Raw genomic sequence first — 23926 nt, forward strand, 5'->3', positions numbered from 1 at the left:
TCTTTCTGATCATTAGAATAACTACTGTACGAGTGGGAGGACATCGACATCAGCATCAGCAGGGACTACACACACTCATAACGACAACGTCAACAATAACAACAACAACAACAACAACATGAACAGAGACAACACACAGATCAGGAAGTCCAGCTAAACCACAATCCTCCACTCATACAGAAGAGAAATATAGGCTACCGTTCGTTCACCTGGAAAATGCATCCTTTGACATCACAGGAATAAGACGCCTTCAGGAAGGTGTCTGTCTTTCTATGTGCTTGTAATAGGATTTTTTTTTTTTTTTTTTATTCTCTCTGGTATCTCGTCTGTATGCAACTTGTCTATCTATCTATCTGCCTGTCTGTCTGTCTGTCTGCCTGTCGGTCAGTCAGTTTGTGTGCTTATTTTTGCAAGCAATATGCTTATCCGTCTGTCTGCCTGTCTCGACTGAGTAAGCGTCTCTGTCCTGGCCAGAGTCTGTATAGATAAAATGATGAGGAAAAATGATTGTGCTTCTCTGTCCACACGGCCGTCTGAGGCTGGGCTGTGACTTGCTGGGCTGTAGAGGTCAGAGGTTGTGTGGGAGCGGCCTCCACACAGATGGAGGAGCACTAGAGCTATGCTGCTCTACAGCTACGGCACCAGACCAAGAGTACTCCCTCCTTCGTATATACAAGGCTACATGAGAAGCGCTCACACAGTAGGGGCACGCGCAAAACTCACGCACGCATACGCACACACACACACACTCACGCACACACACATACACACAAGAGCGCTAGCATAGAGCCTTGGGAGAGTTTTCTTAATACACCTATACATGAGCAGTGGGGGAGAGGGAAAGGGCTTGTCGTGAAGGTACGGGCAGGAGATCAGTCCAGCATCGCATCCAGTTGGTCTGCCAAGTCGTCGAACATGCTGCCGATGTCATCCAAGATGGAGACTGTTGTCTTTTTGCTGGGGAGAGAGCTGGGGGAGGAAGGCACGTAGTAAAAAGTAAGAGGTTAGTTGGATAAGGTGGCAGGCACAACATGTTTGCAGCAGCAGAATATACAGTAAGTAGTGATGGCACAATATATTGAAATTCAATATATTGCAGTACAAAAATGTGACAATACGTATCATGGGGCAGAAAAATGAATCGTGAAATTAGCTCCATTTTATTCTGCTGCAGTAATCACAAATGAGACAGCTTGCCCATCACAATTTCACAAGCTCTCCATCCAAATTATATTATTTGCACTTTGTAATGACATTTTCAAATTGCTGTTTACATTCTAGCAAGCCAATGCCATTTCTAGAAAGATTTGTGGCTCAGACAAAAACATAATTCTGCTCAGTCAGAGTTTGTTCTCATTGAACTTTTATTTATTACATGGTATCGTGTCTGTATAAAATTGTGAATATCGCATATTGAATCAAATCGAGATAAATATATTGTTCCATCCCTAAGAGTAAGGTGTAGCTTATATGCCTTCATCATGTCCTGAGTGCTACCAATAACTAGACCTGAGAGATATGTACAGTGCAATGTTACCTTATTCCTTGTTGTTTGATATAATGTAACTAAAATCTGAAAAACTTGGACACACTTGTCTAAATACTCACTCATTCTGTGTGTCCTCCTGTTTGATTTTATGTTCTACAGCCTGCAAAGCTGCAGCTAAGGAGGCGCTGGTCTCCTCCAAACGTTGATGCACCTCCTCCTCCTCCTCTACTACTTCCTCGCCTTGACTCTCCACCTCCTCTCTCTCTCCCTCCTTTCTTGCGTGTTTCCTCTCCATCTCTCTTTGACTCTCCTCCTCTGCTCTCTTCCTCTCCTCCTCCTGCTCTTTGTGCTTCTTGTCCTCCCTCTCTCTCCTCCTCTCCTCTTCGTCTCTCCTCCTGTCCTCTTCCTCCTCCGCGTCCCTCGCTCCCAGCAGGTCGATGGAGAGACCGGCGATGGAGGAGCGGGGGGGTTTGACAGGGTGGGGGGAGGGTGTGGAGGGACTCTGGGCCGGAGAGGGCGAAGCGAGAGGGAGTCCCGGAGAGAGGGAGGGGGCAGAGGGGGTATCGGGAGCTGGAAGAGGGGCAGCCGGGGGCGGAGAGCAGGGTTTGGTTGCAGGGGTCTGGCTGGCTGCAGCTGGGCTGGTAGCGACAGGACTCATGGCTGCTGAAGCTACTGCTGCTTTGCCTGGTTTGGGCGCTGTCGGAGGACCGCGGGGCTTCGGGGACACAGGAGGAGGGACACGCTTCGGATCTAGAGAGGGGGGTCAGAGAGAATGATGTCAGTCTTCTTATATGACATTTATTCCTCTAGAGAGAGTAATAATCCACAACTATTTCATATAAATAAATATCCGTTTTGCTACTCTCTATCACCAGTACCATACACCATACAATAGCGATTCAACGAATAGGTGGTTCATGAAAGCTTTTACATTTGCTGCTCTAAACACCTGAGTGAGTTTTTGGAATAAATATAAGAAGGTAGAAGAAATATAAGTAGTTGGAGTCTACATTGAGCGTCTTTATTATTAGAGTATGTTGGGCCAGTGCTACAGTGAGGGCAAAACTTTTTGTGACACCAAATCACGAAAAACAAGACACTTGCAGATTGTAAGCTAGACAGATATCTGTCTGACTTACTACTGAGTCCTACAGACAAACAGTCCTGACACAGGAGCTACACTCTGACAGACTAGTTGGCAAATGTTTGGTTGTGTGTGTGTGTGTGTGTGTGTGTGTGTGTGTGTGTGTCTCACCAGGGCTTTGTGCAATATCAGCATTATCAGGGCCAGGTATGGGGACCCTGCGGGTCGGGGTTGGGGGTTCAGCTTGTGACTTCCTCAGGGTGACGGTGGATGGTTTAGGTGAGACAGGCGGCTTCAGAGACTTTCTGGCCTCCATCCACTCACAGCTCTCCCTGTTGGTCTCCAGCCTATCAGAGACCTCTGACACTGGCCTCCGCCTCAGGACCACGCCCCCGTTCTGCTGTGGCTCCTCACTGCTGGGAGAGTCTGATTGATTAATGCTGCTGGTGGCAGGCTGTGGTTGACTATTGCTTTGAATGACACTTTCTGATTGCTCAGTAGTGCGTGGTCTCCTGCGGATGGTGTCGGAGCCAGTTGTCATGGTAACAACAGTAGTAGCTATGGTTGCAGATGCATCAGTGTCTGTTGTCAGAGGGCGTGGCTTCCTTCTGAGCGTTGCTGTGCCATCTGTAATTTCTGACGCTGCTGTGACGACAGTGGAGCGGGGCCGAGGCTCTGGACGCGGCTGAGCTGGTTGTCGCGGTGAGGGGTCGATCTGATCACCAGGGAAGCCCTCTACCGGTCCACTAATGGTTCTGCGCCGACTGATGACATCATCCTCCTCAGATCCAAGACCACCTGAGCCTGTCTGGCGACGAAGTACAGCCGGACTCACCTGGAGAACACAAGACTGATATGTGGTTACACATACTATCCACATTGCTAATATACAACTGCAAAAACACAATGCTAATAGGCACTCACACACACACACACACACACACACACACACACACACAAACACCTGTAGGTAGCTGCCGCTGCTTCCCAGGTTCCTGGGCAGCGTTTTGGCTCCGCCCCCAATGGATGTTTCCAACATGGCGGCGAGGCTGCGGACGCTCCCAGAGGCCCCCTCCGATCTCTCCAGGCCCAGTGAGTCCTGAGCTCTTAAAGCTGAACCCAAGCTTCCACAGTCACTGGCTCGCCGCTCCCGATAGGTTGGCAGCCCTAGTAGCCCCTCCCCCTGTCCTTCCCCTTCCCCGTCGCCCCCAGTAATGGAAGAACAGGACCGTTTGGGTGGTGTTGGGGGCCGACCTTTCCGACGGGGCCGGAGTGTGACAGACGACTGGCTGCGATTGACAGTGACATCATTAAGGGTGGTGGTACGGGCGGAGCTGCTGCGGCACACAGTGGCGTATCTGTCTGTCTCTGAGAAGGAACCGCCAATCAAACTGTGAGCTCTCCTTCGCTCCTCCTCATCACTGGGCAAGCGTAGCAGCGGCACTGACGAATCAACTGCGGCCATCTGGGTGGAGGGGCGGGGCCGAGCCCTGGGGGAGGCCTGCTGGATCCTACCATGTGTGGGGGTTTGCGGCGGGGTTTGTGTTGGTGTGTGGGGTGGGGTCTGTGAATGTGTGTGACCTGGGCGAGGTTTGGCCAGTGGGCTGGGGGCGCCGTCCCTCTGCTTCCTCCCCTCCCTCCGGGGCAAGCCGCCCTCTGAGCCTGTACTGCCCCCTGGGCTGGATGGAGGGGTGCAGGGGCTCAGCGGAGGCTCCGAGCCACTTTCCCCTCTCTGTAGCTCCTTCAACCTCCTCACTCCCAACATTAGCTTCTTCTGATGGCCTGAGGAGTGGTGGGGTGGGGGTGACAGGAATGGAGAAAAGGTTATTGTAAGGCAGAAAGGAGAAAAAAAACACAGACTTAGATTGCAAAACTATCAGAGATAGAGTTTAAAACTTGCTTTCCATTTACATCAGGTGAATAAAATCCAAGTTCCTATATCTCTACTCTCTTGGTTACTGCACCCTGCTGGTGCTAAATTTAATTTAATTCCCCACCATAACGCCGTAGCTCTCTCTACATGTGCTATATCTTACCAAGCTTGCTAATGCCAATCTCTTGCAGGTCCTCAAGGCTGATGTCTGAAATGAAGTCGATGTTCTCATACCCATTCTGGACCAGCACCTGGTAGTACTGACTAAGACCCAGGTGAGACAACCATTCTGCCAGATTGGCCTAACCACACACACACACACACACACACACACATATGGACACACACGGACGTGGACAAAACGTTTGTTCACTGATTATCAAGTTCATAATATATGATCTTTTGTATTCTGTACTTTATTAACAGATTGAACAGATTGTGTGTGTGTGTTAATAATAATTCATCACAGTGATATTTGAGTGCAGCAGTCTCTGCCACAACTCAACATTTTCTCTGTATTAATACAGGAGAGCCTTACAGGCTTGTGGTCCAGCAGCCAGTCTGTGGAGGGCAATCTGCTGATCTCTGAAATTAACTTCTTACGATGTCCAGGCTTCATGACCCCAATCGCCGTCAGGTCCTTCAACACAAAGTACACTCAGTCACATCAGGAATTCACCACAGCCACTGTAGGTGTTTTCAAGAAAGTTAACAATTTTCTGTATACGTTTGACATTGGTACATGAGCTGCGTGTGATATGCCTTCAGGAATATTCTGCTTTGGATAATCTCTGGTGAGTGTCCCCTGCCCTTAGGGGGTTTACGTCATACCACTGTGTCTGCTTCAATATACACACAAACACACACACGCAATGACACAAACACAATTGGGGACAAACACACACAGTAGTATTTACAGCACAGATTGGAACACACGGCTATGTTTGAACATAGGTATGTAAATGAAGCAGACAGAGTATGAGAAGTGACTGGTTGAGGCTCAGGACTCACACCGGGGTCAGGTGACAGAGACAGGAGGGTCATGATGACATCATCCAGGTCAGTGGGGAGCTGATTTGACAGCTGTGCTGGGCGGAGCCTTGACAGACAAGGGGTGGGGCAGGAGGGGTCAGGGGTCATGACCTTACCTCAGGGGTCATGCGGCTAATGGTGTCTAGATCATATCCCGCGGTGAGGAAGTGGGTGGTGTAGAACTGCAGCTGAAACTCACCCAGCCACGCCACTACTGCCTGCTTCTAGAACACAGAACACAAAACACTACTGCCTGCTTCTAGAAGAGTGGAGAGGCTGCTTCTAGAACACAGAACAGAAACCTGTTCTAGAACACAGAATAGAAACCTCCTTTGTAGCCCAAAAAAACGTCAAAACGTGTTCTAGAACAAAGAATAGAAAACTGTTCTAGAACCCAAAACACTACTGCCTGCTTCTAGAAGAGTGAAGGGGCTGCTTCTAGAACACAGAACAGAAACCTGCTTTAGAACACAGCACAGCAGCCTGTTCTAGAACACAGAATAGAAACTTGTTCTAGAAAACAGCAAAGAATCCTCCTCTGTAGCCAAAATAATCTAAAATTGTTCTAGAACAAAAAATTGAAATCTGTTCTAGAACAAAGAATAGAATCCACTTCTAGTACACAAAATAGGAAACTGCTCTAGAACACAGAACAGTACCAGTGCAATGTTTCCAGGGTGCACAATCCCAGGACAAATTCTACGAACGATACTGCCTACATTTTAGGCACAAAACACTTCTGTTTCTAACACACTACCGATGCAAGACTGATCACTACACGTTTCCAGGAAAGAGAATATTACTACCTGATTTTCTAGAATACACATTACCTGACCACAAAGTACTCCTGCCTGTTTCAGGGACACACTGGTTCTCATTTAAAAAGCAAGATACACAAAAATGTGTTTTGAGAACAAATGAATAGCTAATATTTAATACAAAATATTTAAATTACAAATAAGGCAATTCTTAAAAACTGTTGGCATGCATGTTGTGTGTTTTGAATGACTCCAATGCCTTAGAATAACAGACTGAAAAACTGAAATCTCAATGAGATCCACTAATACAAGGACACAAAAGGATCAGTACTGCTTTTTCTATGACACAGAACACTGCTGTCTCCTGGCAACTAGAAAACACTTGCTTCTAGAATGCTGCTTTCTTCTAGAATACACACAGAGAATATAGCCTCCAATACACAGAACACACAGCACTACTGGCAGGTTCTAGAGCAGAGTGGCAGCATGTGGGTGCCTGGTGTCTCAGTGTGGTGTGAGGGCAGGGGGTGGGTGGAGGGACAGAAGGCAAGACAGCAACTGACTCCTCTGTGTCTGTCACTCTGCCTGTCTCCATGGTAACACACTCGGTCAGGGAGCCTGCAGTGACATGCCCATCCTCCAGGGGCAGTACAGGATGTCATCTGTTCAGTGGCAACACCGCCCTGGTAGATACCCCTCCAAACCCACTTAACCCCACCCTTGCAGACGGTCTTTCTCTCAAACCAAGCGCTTGTTGAGAAGAAACAGAAGCAACAGAATGAGGAGGCTCCAGAGTGAACCAATCTGCCTTCCAAAAACTCACTTTTCCATCATCCTCCTCTGCCTTCCGCTCAAACGACCGCTGCTCATGGACTGGGCAACTGGAAGAGCCTGGGGTGATGACAAGATAAAGAAAGAAGAGAAAAAAAGGATAAATAATCCAATTTGTGGCAGTAAAGGAAAATGTTGGCATTTGACTCTATTTCCTTTATCACACCTAATTATTGGATTATCCATAGGCCATTTCTCATTGCACAGCATTGTTTATAATTTGGACAAATGCACCTTCTAAAAAAGGCAAAGGAGGATCAAATGGTTGAGACCTAGGGGTGCCAGGGAATTTATGTTATTTAATGATCCACAGTATGCAATCTATGAGGGTGAGAAGTAGTGGAGAAATGTCAGTGATTGTCTAAACATTTAATTAATTTAATCTAAAATGCACTGCTAATGTCCTTTAAAGGGCTAATACAAAGTTTGTTTTCTATTTTGGCAACACCTTTGGTGATAAACGGTCAGACAGTAGCAAAACAGGTTCACTAATATGAAAAATGCAACAGATTATTACTTTAAGTGAGCTAAAAATGTTATTATGAAGTGTATGCAGGCTGGAGTTGCCTTTATGTTGTGCCTGTGTGAGTTTCTGCGCTTACTCGCTGACTGCTCCACAGACTGCGACTGCTCCATGAGATGCTCCTTAGCTTTTACTGACTGAGACAGTACGGTGGCCAGGAGCTAAAACACACACAAACACGTTCATACACACACACACACACACACACACACACACACACACACACGCACAATGAAACATTTACTCAAGCGTAATCGTTAAGACCCCAGAGGTGCCTTGTGACTCAGCTCAGTGGACTAAGTGCACATACCATGTAACACTTTGAGTTGGATTCTGGCTCATGACCCGTGTCATCTCCTCTCTCTCTCCTGCATTTCCTGTCACTTACCAATACTGTCCCGGCAGAGACGCCACAGAAAATATTTTTAAAAAATAGATGATGTTCCTCCAGCACAATATTGGAAACACCATCCAATTTTGCGACATTGCTATTATTTTTAATTTACTAATTGAAGACTGACTATGAAACCAGATAAGGAAACTAGAAGTACCGCACGTCTGGTTTGGGACAGCAGACATTTGTGTTACTCTTCCACACCATATTTCATAGTTGTTAATAACATATCTTGTGTTGAAAAGTAACACAAATGTGTGTTGTCTAAAAATAGACGTGTTGAAATTGACACATCATTTTCTTAGAGATGGTGCCACGATCCAACCTAGCGGCTGAGAAACCACTGCCTAAAAATCTAATAAGAATGGACCAGATGCACAAAGACAGCCGCCTCCTGGACTGGTGTAATTTGGCCATAATAATCCATCCAACAGTGCACACATAAATTCTGATGGTTTGTGAACTGGCAGGAGCTGCTGATGTTGACATTTACATGGGACGGATAATAATGCCAAACCAGGAGGCCACCATCTTTATGCAGCTGGTATACTGGTCTGAAAAAAAAAAACCCCAAAAAAATAAAAACAGAACAGGAGCTCATCCAGAAGATCAGAAGAGAAACTGAAAGAAAAAAAAACGACAAAACAAAACTAACACAGGAAACAGGGCTGTGGTTTTCTTGGTAACTGGTGTTGGTTTCCTGAAAAGACTATTTGTCGTTTGCTTTGGAACAATATGCATGATGTTTTGCAACGATACAACAGAAACACAGCATAAACACATACAAACGCAAACACATGCACAGAGTTTCTCACCTTGACCCCCTCTGCCTGTGCATGCAGGCCTGGGGCGTTAAGGCCGTGTGTGTTGAGTCCTGGGGTGGGAGCGGCGGGGTGTGGACTGGGTGCAGGTGTGCTCAGAACATGTGTGTTGGCCGAACTCTGCAGACTGCCGGTGGAGCGAACACTCCCAATGCTGCCCACACTGCCGCTGCGCTCTCCACCTGAACAAACACACACGTTGCAATAAACAATATATAGCGGTACAGTCCTCTTGTACATAGTTTCACGGTGTGACACAAACACACAGTCGCACACACACACACATTTACCTGCCAGGGGTTTGCGTAGCACCCAGATGTCCTCACTGGCACTGCTCTGCGGGCCCAGGGTGGGAGAGCCTTGGGGGCTAGGCTCTGAAGTCCGTGAACCTGTTAAACACACACACACACACACACGCGCGCGCACAGACACACAAACACACACAAATAATGAAAGCAGATAAAAATCATTACCACTTATGGTCTGTTTGTTACATTTGTTATAACTACAACTTGAGTTCTTAATCAATTCCTAGACAGACCCATGAGAAAATGTGCTTTACATATTCATATCTAAACATGTATTACGCTGTTTATACTAATGCACAGCAAAACACCAAGGGTGAAAGTAACTAATTACTTTTACTCACATTACTGTAACTGAGTAGCTTTTTTTGTCTAATCTTTTAAAGTCAGTAATTTTACTTTTACTTAAATATGTAGTGTAACTTCACTAAATTTTAAATCACATCTAATTACCTAATCTAATTAGTACAGATTTTGAGGCTCTCCATAAGTATCAGAAACAGGACCATCGTAAATTCTTCACAAATTCACAGTGAACGGTCATATCAGTAATCAGATCGGTGATCTGGCTTTACTTTGTGCACTTTACTGTGTAATTTCCAAATTTTACAATCTAGTTTGAGCCAATTTTCATGAGTACATTTTTAATTAGATACATTTTACTTTTACTTACGTAGATTTTTTCAACAGTACTTTTACTTCTACTTAAGTAAAATGTCAGCAAAGTAACAATACATCTGCTTGAGTAGGCTATTTTAGTACTTTTTCCACCACTGGCAAACACACAGGCTCACAAAGACACACTCACTCACCTATATATTCATGTACACAGATTGATACCTACTCACTGCGCCACCTCTAAGTCCTGTGCTAATAATGGTGATAATATTAATAATGATACTAACAATGATGCTTATCACTAATTGAAAGTGATACTACAGTATGTACCTGTCTGACTTTGCTGCTCCTGAGAAGTGGAGAGAGGAGGAGTGGAGAGAGAAGGAGGAGAGAGGGGAAGCGGAACGTACCCAAAGGAGGAGAAGAGAGGAAGGGACTGTGCGCTGGGGTGAGGGGGAGGAGGGGGAGGCAGATGCAAGGGGAGGACCTGGGAGGGGGGGTATGAGTGTCCGTTGACCGAGGCAATAGGACAGGGGTTGGGCCTGCGGAGCAGGAGGGTGTGGCACTGCTGGGAGGGGGTGTGGCCTGGACTCAAGCCAGGAGCAGGGAGGTGCAAAACAACAACAACAACACAACAACAACTCATCAGTCAACTTGAAACAAAACAAATGTAATAATATCAGAAAATGTTTAAAAGAATACTGATCAAACCCAAAATATGAGAAAGGAATACATCCATATATCCACAGGGGAATATATCTATATAAATAAAAAATATAATACCACTGTATCAATAAAGCAAAGTGAAAGGTGAACGGAGCCATCACAATCTAGCAGAGCAGGTTGGTTAGATGGGTTTGTTGACTGGGGAGGGTGACAGAAGGAGCAAAAATAGCGGGAGAGAGGGGGGGAGGTTTGACAGGCCAACAGGGGAACAGTGTTTGGTCAATGGACATGACTGACAGCTTGGGAAAACAAATGGGCCGCCTAATGAAGCTGTGGCTAACTACAACTAATGATCATCTATAGCTACAGAGAACAACTGCTAACCTCACACACATGCGCAAGCACACACAGATGTGCACCCACCCACCCACACACACACACACCCACCCACCCACCCATCCACACACACACACACACACACACACACACAGAGCTGTGATGTGGGCGGTCACCTGCCCTCTTGATGACTTCCACCATGTTGGAGGGGAAGTAACCCACACGGTCATTTCCTGTCCGGTTGTCATGGATACAGCCCTTCCATCGGCCATCAGAGTGCTGTTCCAAAACCTATTAACACAAACACAAACAATTTGCAAAATGCCATTTAAGGGTTTCATTCCAAAATGACATAGTCACCTACTCTTGCGAAATGATTACTGATGTATAAGTGATACTCACTGTGGAATATGATAACAATCTTAAGACCTTTGTTCATATGTCTATGTACACCTCTAAAATTTTTACAGATAGGATTAAGCTGCATCTTTGTTGCACTGAGCCATCAATTTCAGGAGATATTTTAAAAATTAAAATAGATGTGTAGCACTGAAACCCTTCAGTTGTAAGAACAGGACGAGAAAGTTATGTTGTTGGAGAAATGTATGTGGAACTATTAGTAGATCTATATACCGTGATAATGTCTCCAGCTTTGATGTTGAGGCTGGTGAGGTCGTAGTTGTTGCAGTAATCCTTCAGTGCCCGCACTTGCATTGCGGCTGATGCATCTACAAGACAGAATTACAGTATATGTTGAGTAGAGTAGAGCCAAGTAGTGGACAAAAGCACAGTGGTGCATTTCCAACTAGTGGGGCAAAGTAGAGCAGAAAGGAGCAGAGCACAGAAGAACATGGAAACAGGGAAATGGAGATGGAAAAGGAAAGTAGGAAAATGATCTGTGTGTGTGGGCATGTTGATGTGTATATATACATATGAGCATGTGTGTATGCATGTGTGCGCCCATCTCCTCACCTCTCAGTAGCTGTTTGATCTCTCGGCTGGCCTGTGTGGTGGTGAACTGGTTGACGATGTCCAGGGCGGTCTGACACAGAGTGTTCCTCACTCCTGCACTGATACCACTCTGGACAGGAGGTGAAGGGAGAAGTGGTTAAACCTGCCATATGCAGCTTTTTCACATTAAAATTATAAATAAAGTGGAGTGGGCGTGTACCATTTGCTGTGTGCACATCATATGGGTACAGCCAGTAAGTGTTAGTTAGTCATAGCGACAACAACAATGGAAAGTACATTAAAGCTAAATGTGTGGCAGGGATGGCCTGTTCCAAAACATGAATTTGCATTTTTTTCTAGCAAGCTACCAGTTCATCAGAAGGCTTATCAAGATGAGTGACAAGTGTTGGGACATAACCTTAGTCAAGTGAGGAGGAGGAGGAGGGCAGGACTTGGAATACACTTAGATAGATAGATAGATAGATGGATAGATAGATAACTTACATCCAGCAGCAGGCGTACTACCTCTGTCTTCCCACAGAGGGCAGCCTGGTGTAATGCTGTGCCAGACTCGGACTGTCTGTTGATATCTATACCAGCCTGAATCAGCAGCCTGCACACACACACACACACACACACACACACACACAAACACACACACAAATTGGATTGTTGACAACTATAGAAGCTTAAATCTCCTTTAGATAGTAACAGATGTTTAGATCATCATTCTGACCCTACAGTTAGCTAGATCGTGTCTAGGTTCTCTTTGACACATAGATGGACCTACAGACAGGCACACAGACAGACAGTCAGGCAAACAGACCAAACATCAAGACAGGCATACATTCAGACAGACAGGCAAACAGACAGACAGGCAGGCAGGTGGACAGACAGAGAGACTGACTGACAAGCAGGCAGATAGGCAGGAAGATAGCCAGACACTGAGAGGACAAGTGGTTCAGACCGTATGACGTCGATGTGTCCGTTCTTGGCAGCCAGGTGGAGAGGTGACACTCCGTTGGGGTCAGAGGGTTTTGGCTCCAGCATGGCTGCACACATGTTACTGCTGAGCAGGAGCTGCACCACCTAGACAGACACACACATTATACATTGTACGTCTGTGTGTGTGTTTGTGTGTTTGCTTGCCAACTACTTACTCCAACACGTCCAAATTCACAGGCAAGGTCCAAGGGAGTCTTCCCAGCTGAGTCTGAGATACATGGGTTGGACTGGTGTTGCAGCAACATCTCCGACTGTAACACACACACACACACAAATATTTTACTGATGCATTTGAGTTTCCTGGCTTGGGAACAAACAAATGATACATGCAACAGGCACACATTATAGACACACACACACCTCACATAAACAAATACACATGGCCACAATACACATACACACACACACACACACACACACACACACACACACACACACACACACACACACACACACACACAGACACACACACACACACACACACAAGGTTACCCCATCATAGTGTCCATGCTGAGCTGATAGGTGGAGAGGGATCTGTCCTTCATCTGATTGACCATTGACTGATGAACCTGCCTTCAGCAGCATTTTCATTGGTTCAGTCTTCCCCTGCCATGCAGCGTAATGTAGAGGACGCATCCCTACACAAAAATATACATAGACACACAAACAAACACATACATAGCCAAAGACGCCACCACAAGAAGACACACACACATGTGCATAAAACACAGACACACACAAGACCACATTAGCATGTGCACACAGACATATGCAAAAAAAAAAACATGAGAATATAGCATACATAAATGCATGCAAAAACACACAGTACCCCTCCTGTAATTGCCAGCTTATCATGGTTGAAGGGTTTATGAGCCTCAGTGACCCTGGGAGCAATTTTGTTGGGAGCCTTGTGCTCCCGGTGGGGACACCCAAGGCAAACTGTTCTCAGGTGAGGGGCCAGACAAATCAAAATTCAAGAAGACCCCTATGAGTGACTCAGCAACAGTGACTCGACCTAAGAGAACCTCGCCCAGAACAGGGACACTGCCCATTCCTGGAGCCAGGCCTGGAAGTGGTGCTCTGAAAAAGCAGTGTGGAGCTGATTATCTGATCGAGTTGGATCAAATGGTGGGCAGCCTGCCGGACACATCTGGTAAGCCCAAACTTGTAGTGAGGGTTTGCTAGGAATTCTTGGTGGAGGACTCTGTCCAGAATGATTTCTTCTCCTGTATCCCAGAGGAGATGAAGTCAGAACTGACCCTGTTCAAATCCTCTGCTATGGAAGTGGCTGCTAGGAACTATGAACAAAACCTGGTTGGTGCTTGTCATAGTGGCAACCCAAGAACTCGCTGGTGGACACTGGCAGTAAGGGAGTCCATCAAGCTGAAGAAAGAGGCTAAGCAAAGAGGTACTGGCTGGACAGAAAAGCAGCAGCTGTGGTAGTTGCAGAAGTGAAAGCCGTGTGTGGGAGGAGTTTAGAGCAGCTGTGGAAAATGACTTTTGGGCAGCCTCAAAGAGGTTCTGGAAAACCTTTCTGTGACTCAACAGAAGGCAGGACATCCCCCATGCTGTTCTCAGCAGGGGAAGGAAACACTGATTTCGGCATTGTCATAAGGTAGGAGGAGAACTTTAAGGAATTCCTAAACCCAGCAGACACACCCTCTATTCAGGAGGTAGTGCTGGAAGATTCAGAGAGGTCTGAGCCCATCTCCTTTGCAGAGGTCACTAAGGTAGATAGAAAGCTCCTCAGTGGCGAGGCACAGAGGGTGGACGAGATTTGTCCTGAAATGCTGAAGGCTCTGGATATTGTTGGGTTGTCGTGGTTGCATGTCTCTTCAATGTCACATGGATTTTGGGAACAATCCCTTTCGACTGAAAGACAGGAGTGGTGGGCACCATTTTCTAAAAGGGGGACTGGAGGGTGTGTTCAAACTATTCAGGAATCACACTGCTTAGCCGCCCTGGGAAAGCCTATGATAAGTTGCTGGAAAAGAGCCTCGGCCGATTTTTTAGCGATCTTTTACTCTTACAGATAATCGAGGGGTCATGGGAATTTGCTAATCCTGTCTACATGTGTTTTGTGGATTTGGAAAAGGCTTATATCCGTGTTCCCTGAGGTATCCTTTGGGAGGTGCTGTGGGAGTATGGGGTGCCAGGGTCACTGCTGCTAACCATTTGGTCCCTATACACTCGGAGCAAGAGCTATGTTTGCATTCTTGGCATTAAGGCCAGGTCATTCAAGGTAGGCAGAATATCCAGGCTTTCTTGGACTGTGATCTCTGATGTGCACTGGGGTAGTCTGCAACTGAATGTGACATAATCGGGATGAGGATCAGCAACTCTCCCAGGAAAAGGTGGCTTGCCACATCTAGGTGACAGGTGACCAGCTGTCCCAAGTGGAGGAGTTGAGGTATTTTGGGGTCTTATTCATGAGTGAAGGTAAGAAGAATCATGAGATCGACCACTGGTTAGGTGCATCAGCTGCAGTAATGGAAGCATTGTATTGGATCAAAACAAACAGAACACCAGCACTCACAGAACAATAGTCTTGTTATTTATTATGGGCAAAAACGAACGCATTTCAGCTAGAAGCCATCATCAGTGTCACCATGGTGGTAAAGAGAGAGCTGAGCCACAAAGCAAAGCACTTGATTTACCAGTCGATCTTCATTATGACCTTTACCTGTGGTCACAAGCTCTGAGTACTGACTGAAAGAAAGCAATCAGAGATACAAGTGACTAAACTGAGGTTTCTCTGCAGGGTGGCTGGCTTCACTTTTCATGATAAGGTGAGGAACTCAGCAATCTGGGAGTGACCTCAATGTCAAACTGCTGCTCCTCCACATTGAGAGGAGCCAGTTGAGGTGGTTTGGGCACCTGGTAAGGATACCCCCAGACACCTTAGTTGGCCTGGGAGCGCCTGGGGAAAAGTTACTGGGGAAAAGGACGTTTGGGCCGCTCTGATTACCCTGTTGCCACCACAACCCTTAGTAGCCATGAAGCATTCCTCTTCTGTTCTCCAATTCCTCTTGCTTTGCCCAATAAAGCTGTCCCTTCCCACAACTATACTATAACTTTGTATTAAAACAACACGCTTGCTGAAAAAGCAGTGCTTACACTGTTTATTCAACAGGCGTGTTGTCTTAAAGGATGTGTTTTTTAATGCATTTCTTACCGTCAACAAATCCTATGAAAATAACAAAATCAGCAATGACCAATAATGACCAACAATGGCCAATAAAGCCTTGTCTCAGTAGCCATAGAACTCCATTGTATTAAAAAAAACTACTAAAAACACAACAAAGACCCATGCCGTTGCTCTGGGCAGCATATCTCATCATCACGAAGCACCGGGCCAGACAACTTTTTCCTCAAACAACTTAATAAGCCGACCGCAAACATGTTGTCGATCTCAGGAAAGTAGTTCCGTAGCACTGAAAATAGTCCCCATCATAATGAAGAATTTGTTCCCATTTGAATTTGATTTGGTAATAACTACAACAGCCTGACTTTTCATGGTAACAGTTAGCAATTTTTAAAATTGAAACTATGTCTTTGTGAGCTGTATTTAAAAGTTTTTAGCTTAAAATTGGAGCCAATGACTTCCGGTTTGAAGGCTAAAAAGGTACATGGGAAGTCGGAAAGTAATGGGAGTAGAGCAAACACATTGTTGATTTTGTTATTTTCATAGGACTTGTTGACGATAAGAAATGTATTTAAAAACACCAGCCGTATCCTTTAATACAAAGTGGGATGTTATTATTGGTCATGCAGGAAATGCAGAAATGTTTATGTTCATGTTTATGTTTATGTTCATGTTCATGTTCATGTTCATGTTCATGTTCATGTTCATGTTCATGTTCATGTTCATGTTCATGTTCATGTTCATGTTTTGTTTTGTTTTGTTACGGCCAGCCAATATACATATCCAGGCTTTGTGCCTGTTTCATAGTAAGAGTAAGTTGTAATGGCACTGTTATTCTGTGAGTCTGTGTTGACAGTGTGTATTTTCACCTTTATGGTCTTTAATGTCCACTGCTGCCTGGGCCTCTAACAGCAGAGAGATCAGCTCCTTGTTACCACTCAGAGCAGCATAGTGCAGCGGCGACAACCTTCACACACACACACACACACACACACACACACACACACACACATCTTATGTATACATATACATTTCTATACATAGTATAATAGCAGAGCACAACTTTACCGTAATAATCTCCACTGTAGAGCAGCTCCGCCCCTCAGCTCTGTGAGGGGAGGGAGGGGGCAAATGACCTACTTCCATTAATAAGCAATCTCTCTACCCTGGAGCCGAGCGTGCACACAGTGTGTCTCTGTGTGTGTGTCTAATGGATCCCTGGTGAATATAAGGGCTGCCCCCTGGAGTCAAATCAACGAATCATCAGTCATTAGACAAGGAGTTGAGTCCAATTATCTGATTCCAATCAACATAAAACAAGATCTTTATTATCTGATGGAGCCAATTGGAACAGAAACACAAACCAAGCGTGTGCACATAAAAAGCCTAACCAATCATTAGTCTAAAGATAGCCAAAATTCATAGTTGTACATTTAGAGTTGACAAAGGAATATATCTGAGCAAATCAAGAATTGGAAAATGTTTGACATCCTTTAAGCTAACTACAGTTATAAAGTTGAATTATTCAGCTGGCAATAATGTTTAAAAGGCAGATTTAAGCTGGAGGTAATATGTGTATAGTTTATTGAGGAGAAATTTGTCTTTATGCATGGCCCCTTCACAACTAACTGTCTGCTACGAAACCTCAGGGGCTTATAGGGTTTTCAGTGTCTTGCTCAAGGACACTTCAGCATTGTGGATTCTTCCTGTCACAGGGGCTTGAATGTGGGCTCTCTGGTTGAAGTCTGGTCTCCCAAGTCACTACGCCACCCTGCTACCCCTTTGTTGTTGTTGTAACAGGCTTTTGTCCCAAAACACCACTGAATTGTTATATAGTGTACAGTTGCTAAAAATCAATCAAGTGAGTAAATCAATCTAATTTTGACTCAGAGTTTCAAGAGTGTAGTTACTATGCAATGTAATTAATTGAATTGTTCTTTTTATTACTCTCTCATGCTTCTTTCTGAGAAGAACTCAATGGCTTGCTGTAACAGCAAGAAAGAAGGAAGGAATGAAGGAAACATAACAGAATAACAGAAGAAGAGGAAAATGAATAGGAAATAAAGAAGAAAGCATGACTGTAGAGGTATGGAAAGAGAACATGAAATAGAGGATAACTAGTTCCTCACCCGTCTGGGTCCTGGATGTTGACATTCACCCGCTTTGCTGCTCCTAGCAGCTCTGAAAGACAGACACACACACACAGACACGCACACACACACACAGACACGCACACACACACACAGACACACACACACAGACAGACAGAAAAAAAGATATGTCAGTAATTCTGAAATCTAAGACTGACTGCAAATTGGCTATTTTAAAAACATTCCAAATTTAAAACCATTAAAAATTCAGTCTTTAAAAAAAGTCCTCCACTTCATACAACATTATGTCGCGAAAGTGTGGTAGCGTGGCTGTGGGAGGGGGCACACAGAGGAGTGACTGGGCATGTCTTAGCCCCCCCAGCCCCCCCCCAGCGCTGCCCAAGTTGATACTTTCACATTCTAGAGGCATTTTTTGAATTTCCAGGGTAGAGGCACTTCAGCCAAAACTCTCGGGTTTAGTTACTCTTTAAATTATTAAAATATTCCAATACTCCATTCCTTGAAGGTACAGTTGAAGGCTACATTTGAACACCTGTAAGCGCTCTAATGCCCCTCCCTGCCTTGTAAATCTCTTGATCTCAACAGCAGGGGTCAGAGTGACAAGGGAAGGAAAAGGGTCGACCAACAGAAAAGTCATTCTGGCACACTCAGCGGGAATTTTTAATTATCAGATACATTTTTAATTATTATTATACATCAGTTTTATCTTTAATTATTGATACATTTCAGCCGATGTCAAATGTTCAACAGTAGAGCCAGGTTTATCTAAACTTCCAACATTGAAAATCCAAATTAGACTGGATGGAGTGTTTCAGATTGTGTTTTGAACGAGCTTTAGTCATTCAAAGCTTTCACTGAATTTTAGTGTTCCAAACTTTATGTTTGCCCTCTTACTGGTAAATGTGGTGGCTATGGGATTATCTATGAAGAAGCAGAATGTGTGTGTGAGAGAGATAGATTGTGAGAGGTTGTGAATATACAGACAGATGTGTGTGTGTGTGTGTGTATGTGTGTGTGTGTGTGTGTGTGTGTGTGTGTGTGTGTGTGTGTGAGATAACCTTGATCTTTGACAGAGCATCAGGAGGAGGAAGACATCAGACAGCAGGATGACCAGCAAGGAGCACACATGTATGCTCCACACACATATACATACATTGACAGACCCTCATAAAAACCAACACACACACGCACACACACACACACACTCAAAAACACACAGGAAAAGCGGCTTGTTTTTCTCTTTTTTGCTCAAACCCTCATAATCCACAGGCTGTAATCTGTAGCTGGTCTGTAATCTGGGGAAAAGCTTCCCCCTCTCCCTGCAGCTCTATCCCCACTTCATCCCTTCATCCCGCTCTCACACTCTAATTTTCCCTGTAATTTGCTAAAGAGAGTGTGCTGATTGGTAGTTCTGTAGTTCTGTTTACACTCTACATCTGACAACATCACTCTCTTGCTTGTGTGTTTGTGTATGAATGTGTGTGTGTGTGTGTGTGTGTGCACGTGCGTGTGTGCATGCGTAGGTTTTCCGGTCTATCTTGGATTAAAAGTAAGACCCACCCCTTCCCCCAGCAGGCAAATCACTGAGCCTGGATATCTGTGTCACCATCAGCCTATCAGAGAGGCACATGAACCTGAACCAGACACTTTTGATAGGGCCATGACATTCAACTCCTGGCCCACACTTGTCCTATTATCCTTTTTTTCAATGGATTTTCTTTCTTTCAGTACATTTAACCTGGACCGGAGCACTGCTGACAATGCTCCCACACCGACCCAAGATTCATATTTTATATTTAGATAATATTTTATTAAAATACTGCAATGCTGTTGACTAAGTTAAGATATCATTCTGCCAAACAAAAATCAATTTTCACATGGAAAGTTGTATTTGTGTCCTTTATAATCCCAGTTGTATAAAATATCTTCATTTGCTACCTTAAATGTCAGATGCATTTTACTTCCCTAACCTTAACTATTTGTTTAGGAGTGTTGCATAAAGTTTCTCAAATGGTGTCCTTAGCCAAGGGTGTATATTTGTGTGTTTTACGTTAATTTTAGCTATAACACAGGAACTGAGTTCTAGTTGCCATAGTAACCACTGTCATTCTCACAGACTGTCAATTACTTGGTTTGCTATGCTAATATTTTGCAACATCTTAAAAACTCCCTCAGGTTGCAACAAACTAGTGGCTACTGGCTTGCAGGCTTTCAGAAACTAATGTAGCGAAGTGGATTTCCAAACCACAGGAGAGGGGAAAGGAAAGGGGTTCTCAGGGATTCTCATCGCCAGCAGCAGTGAAACCCATTTCCACCACCTCCGTCTGTCATCATGCATTTTGACTTTCAATGAAACGTGTAACATAAAACAGTTGCTGTCATTGGCATTTCTTCCTGTTTCTGTTTTCAGACAGCTGCACAACCATGTAAAAGTGACTTCATTCAGGATCACAAAAAGGCCAGGAATTATGTTCCACATCTGTGATGTCAAAAATACTAAATGATAGCTGACACCGCACCTGCTAATATTTTGTGAGTCTCCTTCATATAGCCAATTTTGAGAGTGCCAAACAGTTGCTGTGCACCTTTCTGCACAACAAATACACCATTTCTATCTATCTGGCTACTCCTATATTTAAAGGAAAGAAATACTCTTAAAGGTGCATTAAGTAAGATTTTTTGTGTCCCATAGCACAAATGACCATAATATATCTGCTGGGATTTGATAGGGTTGTTGATCAACTCCAATGACTCAACGATTACCTCACCATGTAATTTCCCACTTTCAAAAACTCACCGTCCAGACTGTACTCTCTCTTGAACCCCCTACCTGCATTTTCATCTGCTCAAAGATGCAGGACAGTGCTACGAGAAAGCGACCGGTATCGCAACACACTTTGTTCCCAAGCCAAAAAAGCAATTGACAAAGTAGTATTATTTTGTATTGTGATGGCCTCTCCACTGAATGTAATTGAATCTAATCACTGAAAAATCACTGAATCTTATTAGCTAGTTTACTCTTTTACTACATGACTTTTATATTCCTGTCCATTATAGGCCGCTGTAAGCTGTGCCAGAGCCTTGTCACTGTTGATGCAGTTCCTTGGCCGCCGATAGAGGTCAATAAAAGTCTTAAATGATTTAATGCCACTTTAAGTTGCTTGATGCAACATTAAAAGATACAATTACGATAAGGATGTTCTCTTATCTGCAAGATAAAGAGTTTTATGCAACTCAATCAAAGATAAGGAAACCATTACCAAACGATTTAGGAAAAAGCTTTACTTAAGTTTTTTTTATGCAAGCAGACATTGGCTTTTAAGATATTCTTTTTAAAAATATTGTACCAGAGCCCCACCATGTCTCAGACTGAACTAATTCCTTCAAACTCCAGAGAATCACTTATGGGACAACACACTGATAGAGGGCATTCTGTAACAGGGAAGTGTGAGTGCAGACGACGCAGCTAGACTGTAGTGCTCGGTTATTTAAATCATCACTACACCTTTTGAACTTACAAAATATGAATATTTCCATATGAGATCCCGTTGACACTTCAAGGAAAAACATTTTCAGGCAGTCCTCCTTGTGTATTTATTATTACTTTATTTAGAGAGTGGAGAAGGGACCACACACAGTCCCATAGTCCCACACAAGGGGTGCATACACACACCAGGACCCTGTCAAATGGCTGCGGTCTGACCACCGCTTACCCTATTCTTATGATTGCATTACATCACATTTTGACAAGCAAAAATCCAGTGAACAGCGAACAGCCGCAGCCAATAAACTGTTAACAATGCACTGCATCTGCAATATTGCCATTCTACATGGAACATCATTAGAATACTATTAATAATACAAACCCAGTCAATCACATGACTAACACCTAGTCTGTAAATGTGTGTGTATGCATGTGTGTTTGTGTGTGTGTGTGTGTGTGTGTGTGTTGTGAGGTGTTTGTGTGCTGCGCAGACACGGCAGAGATTTTCAAGCAGAGAAACCTGGCTGCCTGTTTAATTATTCAAACATAAACCTGGTATCATGCAGTCACACACACACACACACACACACACAGTTTGACACTGACAGGATTAGACCACTGACTATGTACTTCACACACTGTCCATAAGTCTCTCTTTAACCTCCTCCATCACTTCCTCTCTCCTCTTTCCCTCCCTCCATCCCTTTACCTCCCTCTACCCATCTCGATTTTTCCCTCCCACTGTTCCGCTCACTCACTCTCTTTTCTCTCCCTTTCTGCACCCCCCCCCCCTCTCTCCCTCTCTCTCTCTCTTTCTCTTTGTCAGTGTGCAGTGGACTGAACAGTCAGAGCTGATCTGTTCTGGCATTTGAGGAGAAGCATTTTTCTTTTCCATGGCACTGCTGGAATGTTCAGAGACAAACATACACACACACGCACATACACTCGAGAGGAGAAGAGGGGAGAGGAGTGGAGAGGGTGAGAGAGGAGAGGAGAGGAGAGGAGAGGAGAGGAGAGCGGTGATGAAATGGGAGAGGAGGAGAGCAGTTTCAAGGCTGTAATTGAAATCTAATTATCACCTCAAGTCCCAGCTGACACCACGTCAAACACACACGCACTCACACACACACTCACACACATGCACCATTCAAACACCACACATGCACACGCATGCAAATGTCTGCACGTGTACACTTACGATCACCACATTATTACCACTAACATCTGGCGTCTTCACACACCAATAATCCCCTGTCCCGAGAGCAGTATAGGACCTTAGTGTACTTCCACCTCTCTCTCTCTCTCTCTCTCTCTCTCTCACACACACACACACACACATACGCATTCGCTCTCTTGCGCACACACACACACACACATAAAAATACACACAATATGTAGCAAAAACATCAAGTCCAACATTAATTATTTTGAATTACATGCAGATGATTCCCAAGCACTGTTATCACACATGTGCAACGTCATCACTATCACACACACTCAACGTCATGACACAAACACACACTCTCACACACTTAAGCACATGCATGCAGGCACGCACGCGCGCGCGCGCGCACACACACACACACATTTACACACACATTTAGTCTACATGACATCACATCGGATTTGGCCTGCACCGTCCTGACCTGGTAATGACGCGTAATGACGGTGTGTGTGTGTGTGTGTAGCCTATGTGTGCGCGCGGTAGAGACAGAGAGATGGAGGGCTATACTGACTGGCTTTCCCCGGCCGAGGTCTCTGTAGAAGCCGCTGCGCTGTCAGCAAGTCCTCGGTCTTCACCGCCTGGAGCAGCTCCTGGTCTTTCCCCATGTCCCCTCCGTCCTCCCTCCGTCCGCTCGGTCCCCCTCTCTGCCTCTGAGCGCCCCTCTCTCCTCCGTTAATCCGCCGCTACATCCTGCTGCCGCTCCAGGCCTCCTGCTGTAGCTGAGGCACGGAGGGATGGATGCCGGGACTGGGATGCTCCGATTCGGCCAGGAGTGCAGCGCAAGTCCCGCTGTGTTTAACCCCCCGACCCGCACCGAGCACCGGACCTTGCTCTCTATCCGTTGGATCTCCGTTGGCTCCCCCCCTCTCGGAACACTCGCGACAGATTCCACAGATTTTATCCGCGTGACGATTTCACCGGGTCTACGTGCGTGCCGTGCGTGAAAACGGTGGAGCTCGAGCGCCCTCTTATATCCTGGGTCAATTCCGCCCGCTGAAATCTCACGAGCCCTCTATCCGCAGAATAAATGCGGGCCGCTGATGTTTAACGTGTGACCACCGTCGCCGTGGCGGCTCAGCTCGCGCCAGCGCACACACACACACACACGCACATACTCACACGGTAGGCTATTACATAAACACGAGCCAGTTGTGCGCGCGCCACTCCAGTTGTTGTAATCCCCGTACAGGAGTGATGTGAACAACGCGCGCGCGTGCGTGTATGTCTGTGTACGTGCATGCACAAGTCGGGAGTGAGAGAGGTCGTTTGAGATTT

General features: G+C 45.2%; 1 protein-coding gene across 1 annotated transcript; it reads right to left on the reverse strand.

Annotated features, from left to right (window-relative positions):
- Positions 1 to 837: 837 nt before the first annotated feature.
- On the reverse strand, positions 838 to 23256 carry LOC139654414 (caskin-1). Its single transcript, XM_071531472.1, has 22 exons — positions 23163 to 23256; positions 17961 to 18012; positions 16701 to 16798; positions 13179 to 13324; positions 12842 to 12937; positions 12649 to 12770; positions 12186 to 12294; positions 11703 to 11811; positions 11364 to 11458; positions 10907 to 11021; positions 10059 to 10313; positions 9096 to 9194; positions 8800 to 8987; positions 7670 to 7751; positions 7060 to 7127; positions 5595 to 5702; positions 4985 to 5086; positions 4610 to 4748; positions 3538 to 4355; positions 2745 to 3408; positions 1609 to 2239; positions 838 to 969 (listed from the first exon to the last, which is right to left on the reverse strand). Exons 1-22 carry the CDS (start codon positions 23254 to 23256, stop codon positions 873 to 875), a joined length of 4287 nt encoding a protein of 1428 aa, XP_071387573.1. The 3' UTR covers positions 838 to 872.
- Positions 23257 to 23926: the final 670 nt, after the last annotated feature.

This window comes from Centroberyx affinis, unplaced genomic scaffold, assembly GCF_046629955.1.
Source record: "Centroberyx affinis isolate AG114_WGS23_722 - 3 ecotype Tasmania unplaced genomic scaffold, CSIRO-AGI_Caff_v1 ptg002084l_1, whole genome shotgun sequence".
Lineage (NCBI taxonomy): Eukaryota > Metazoa > Chordata > Actinopteri > Beryciformes > Berycidae > Centroberyx > Centroberyx affinis.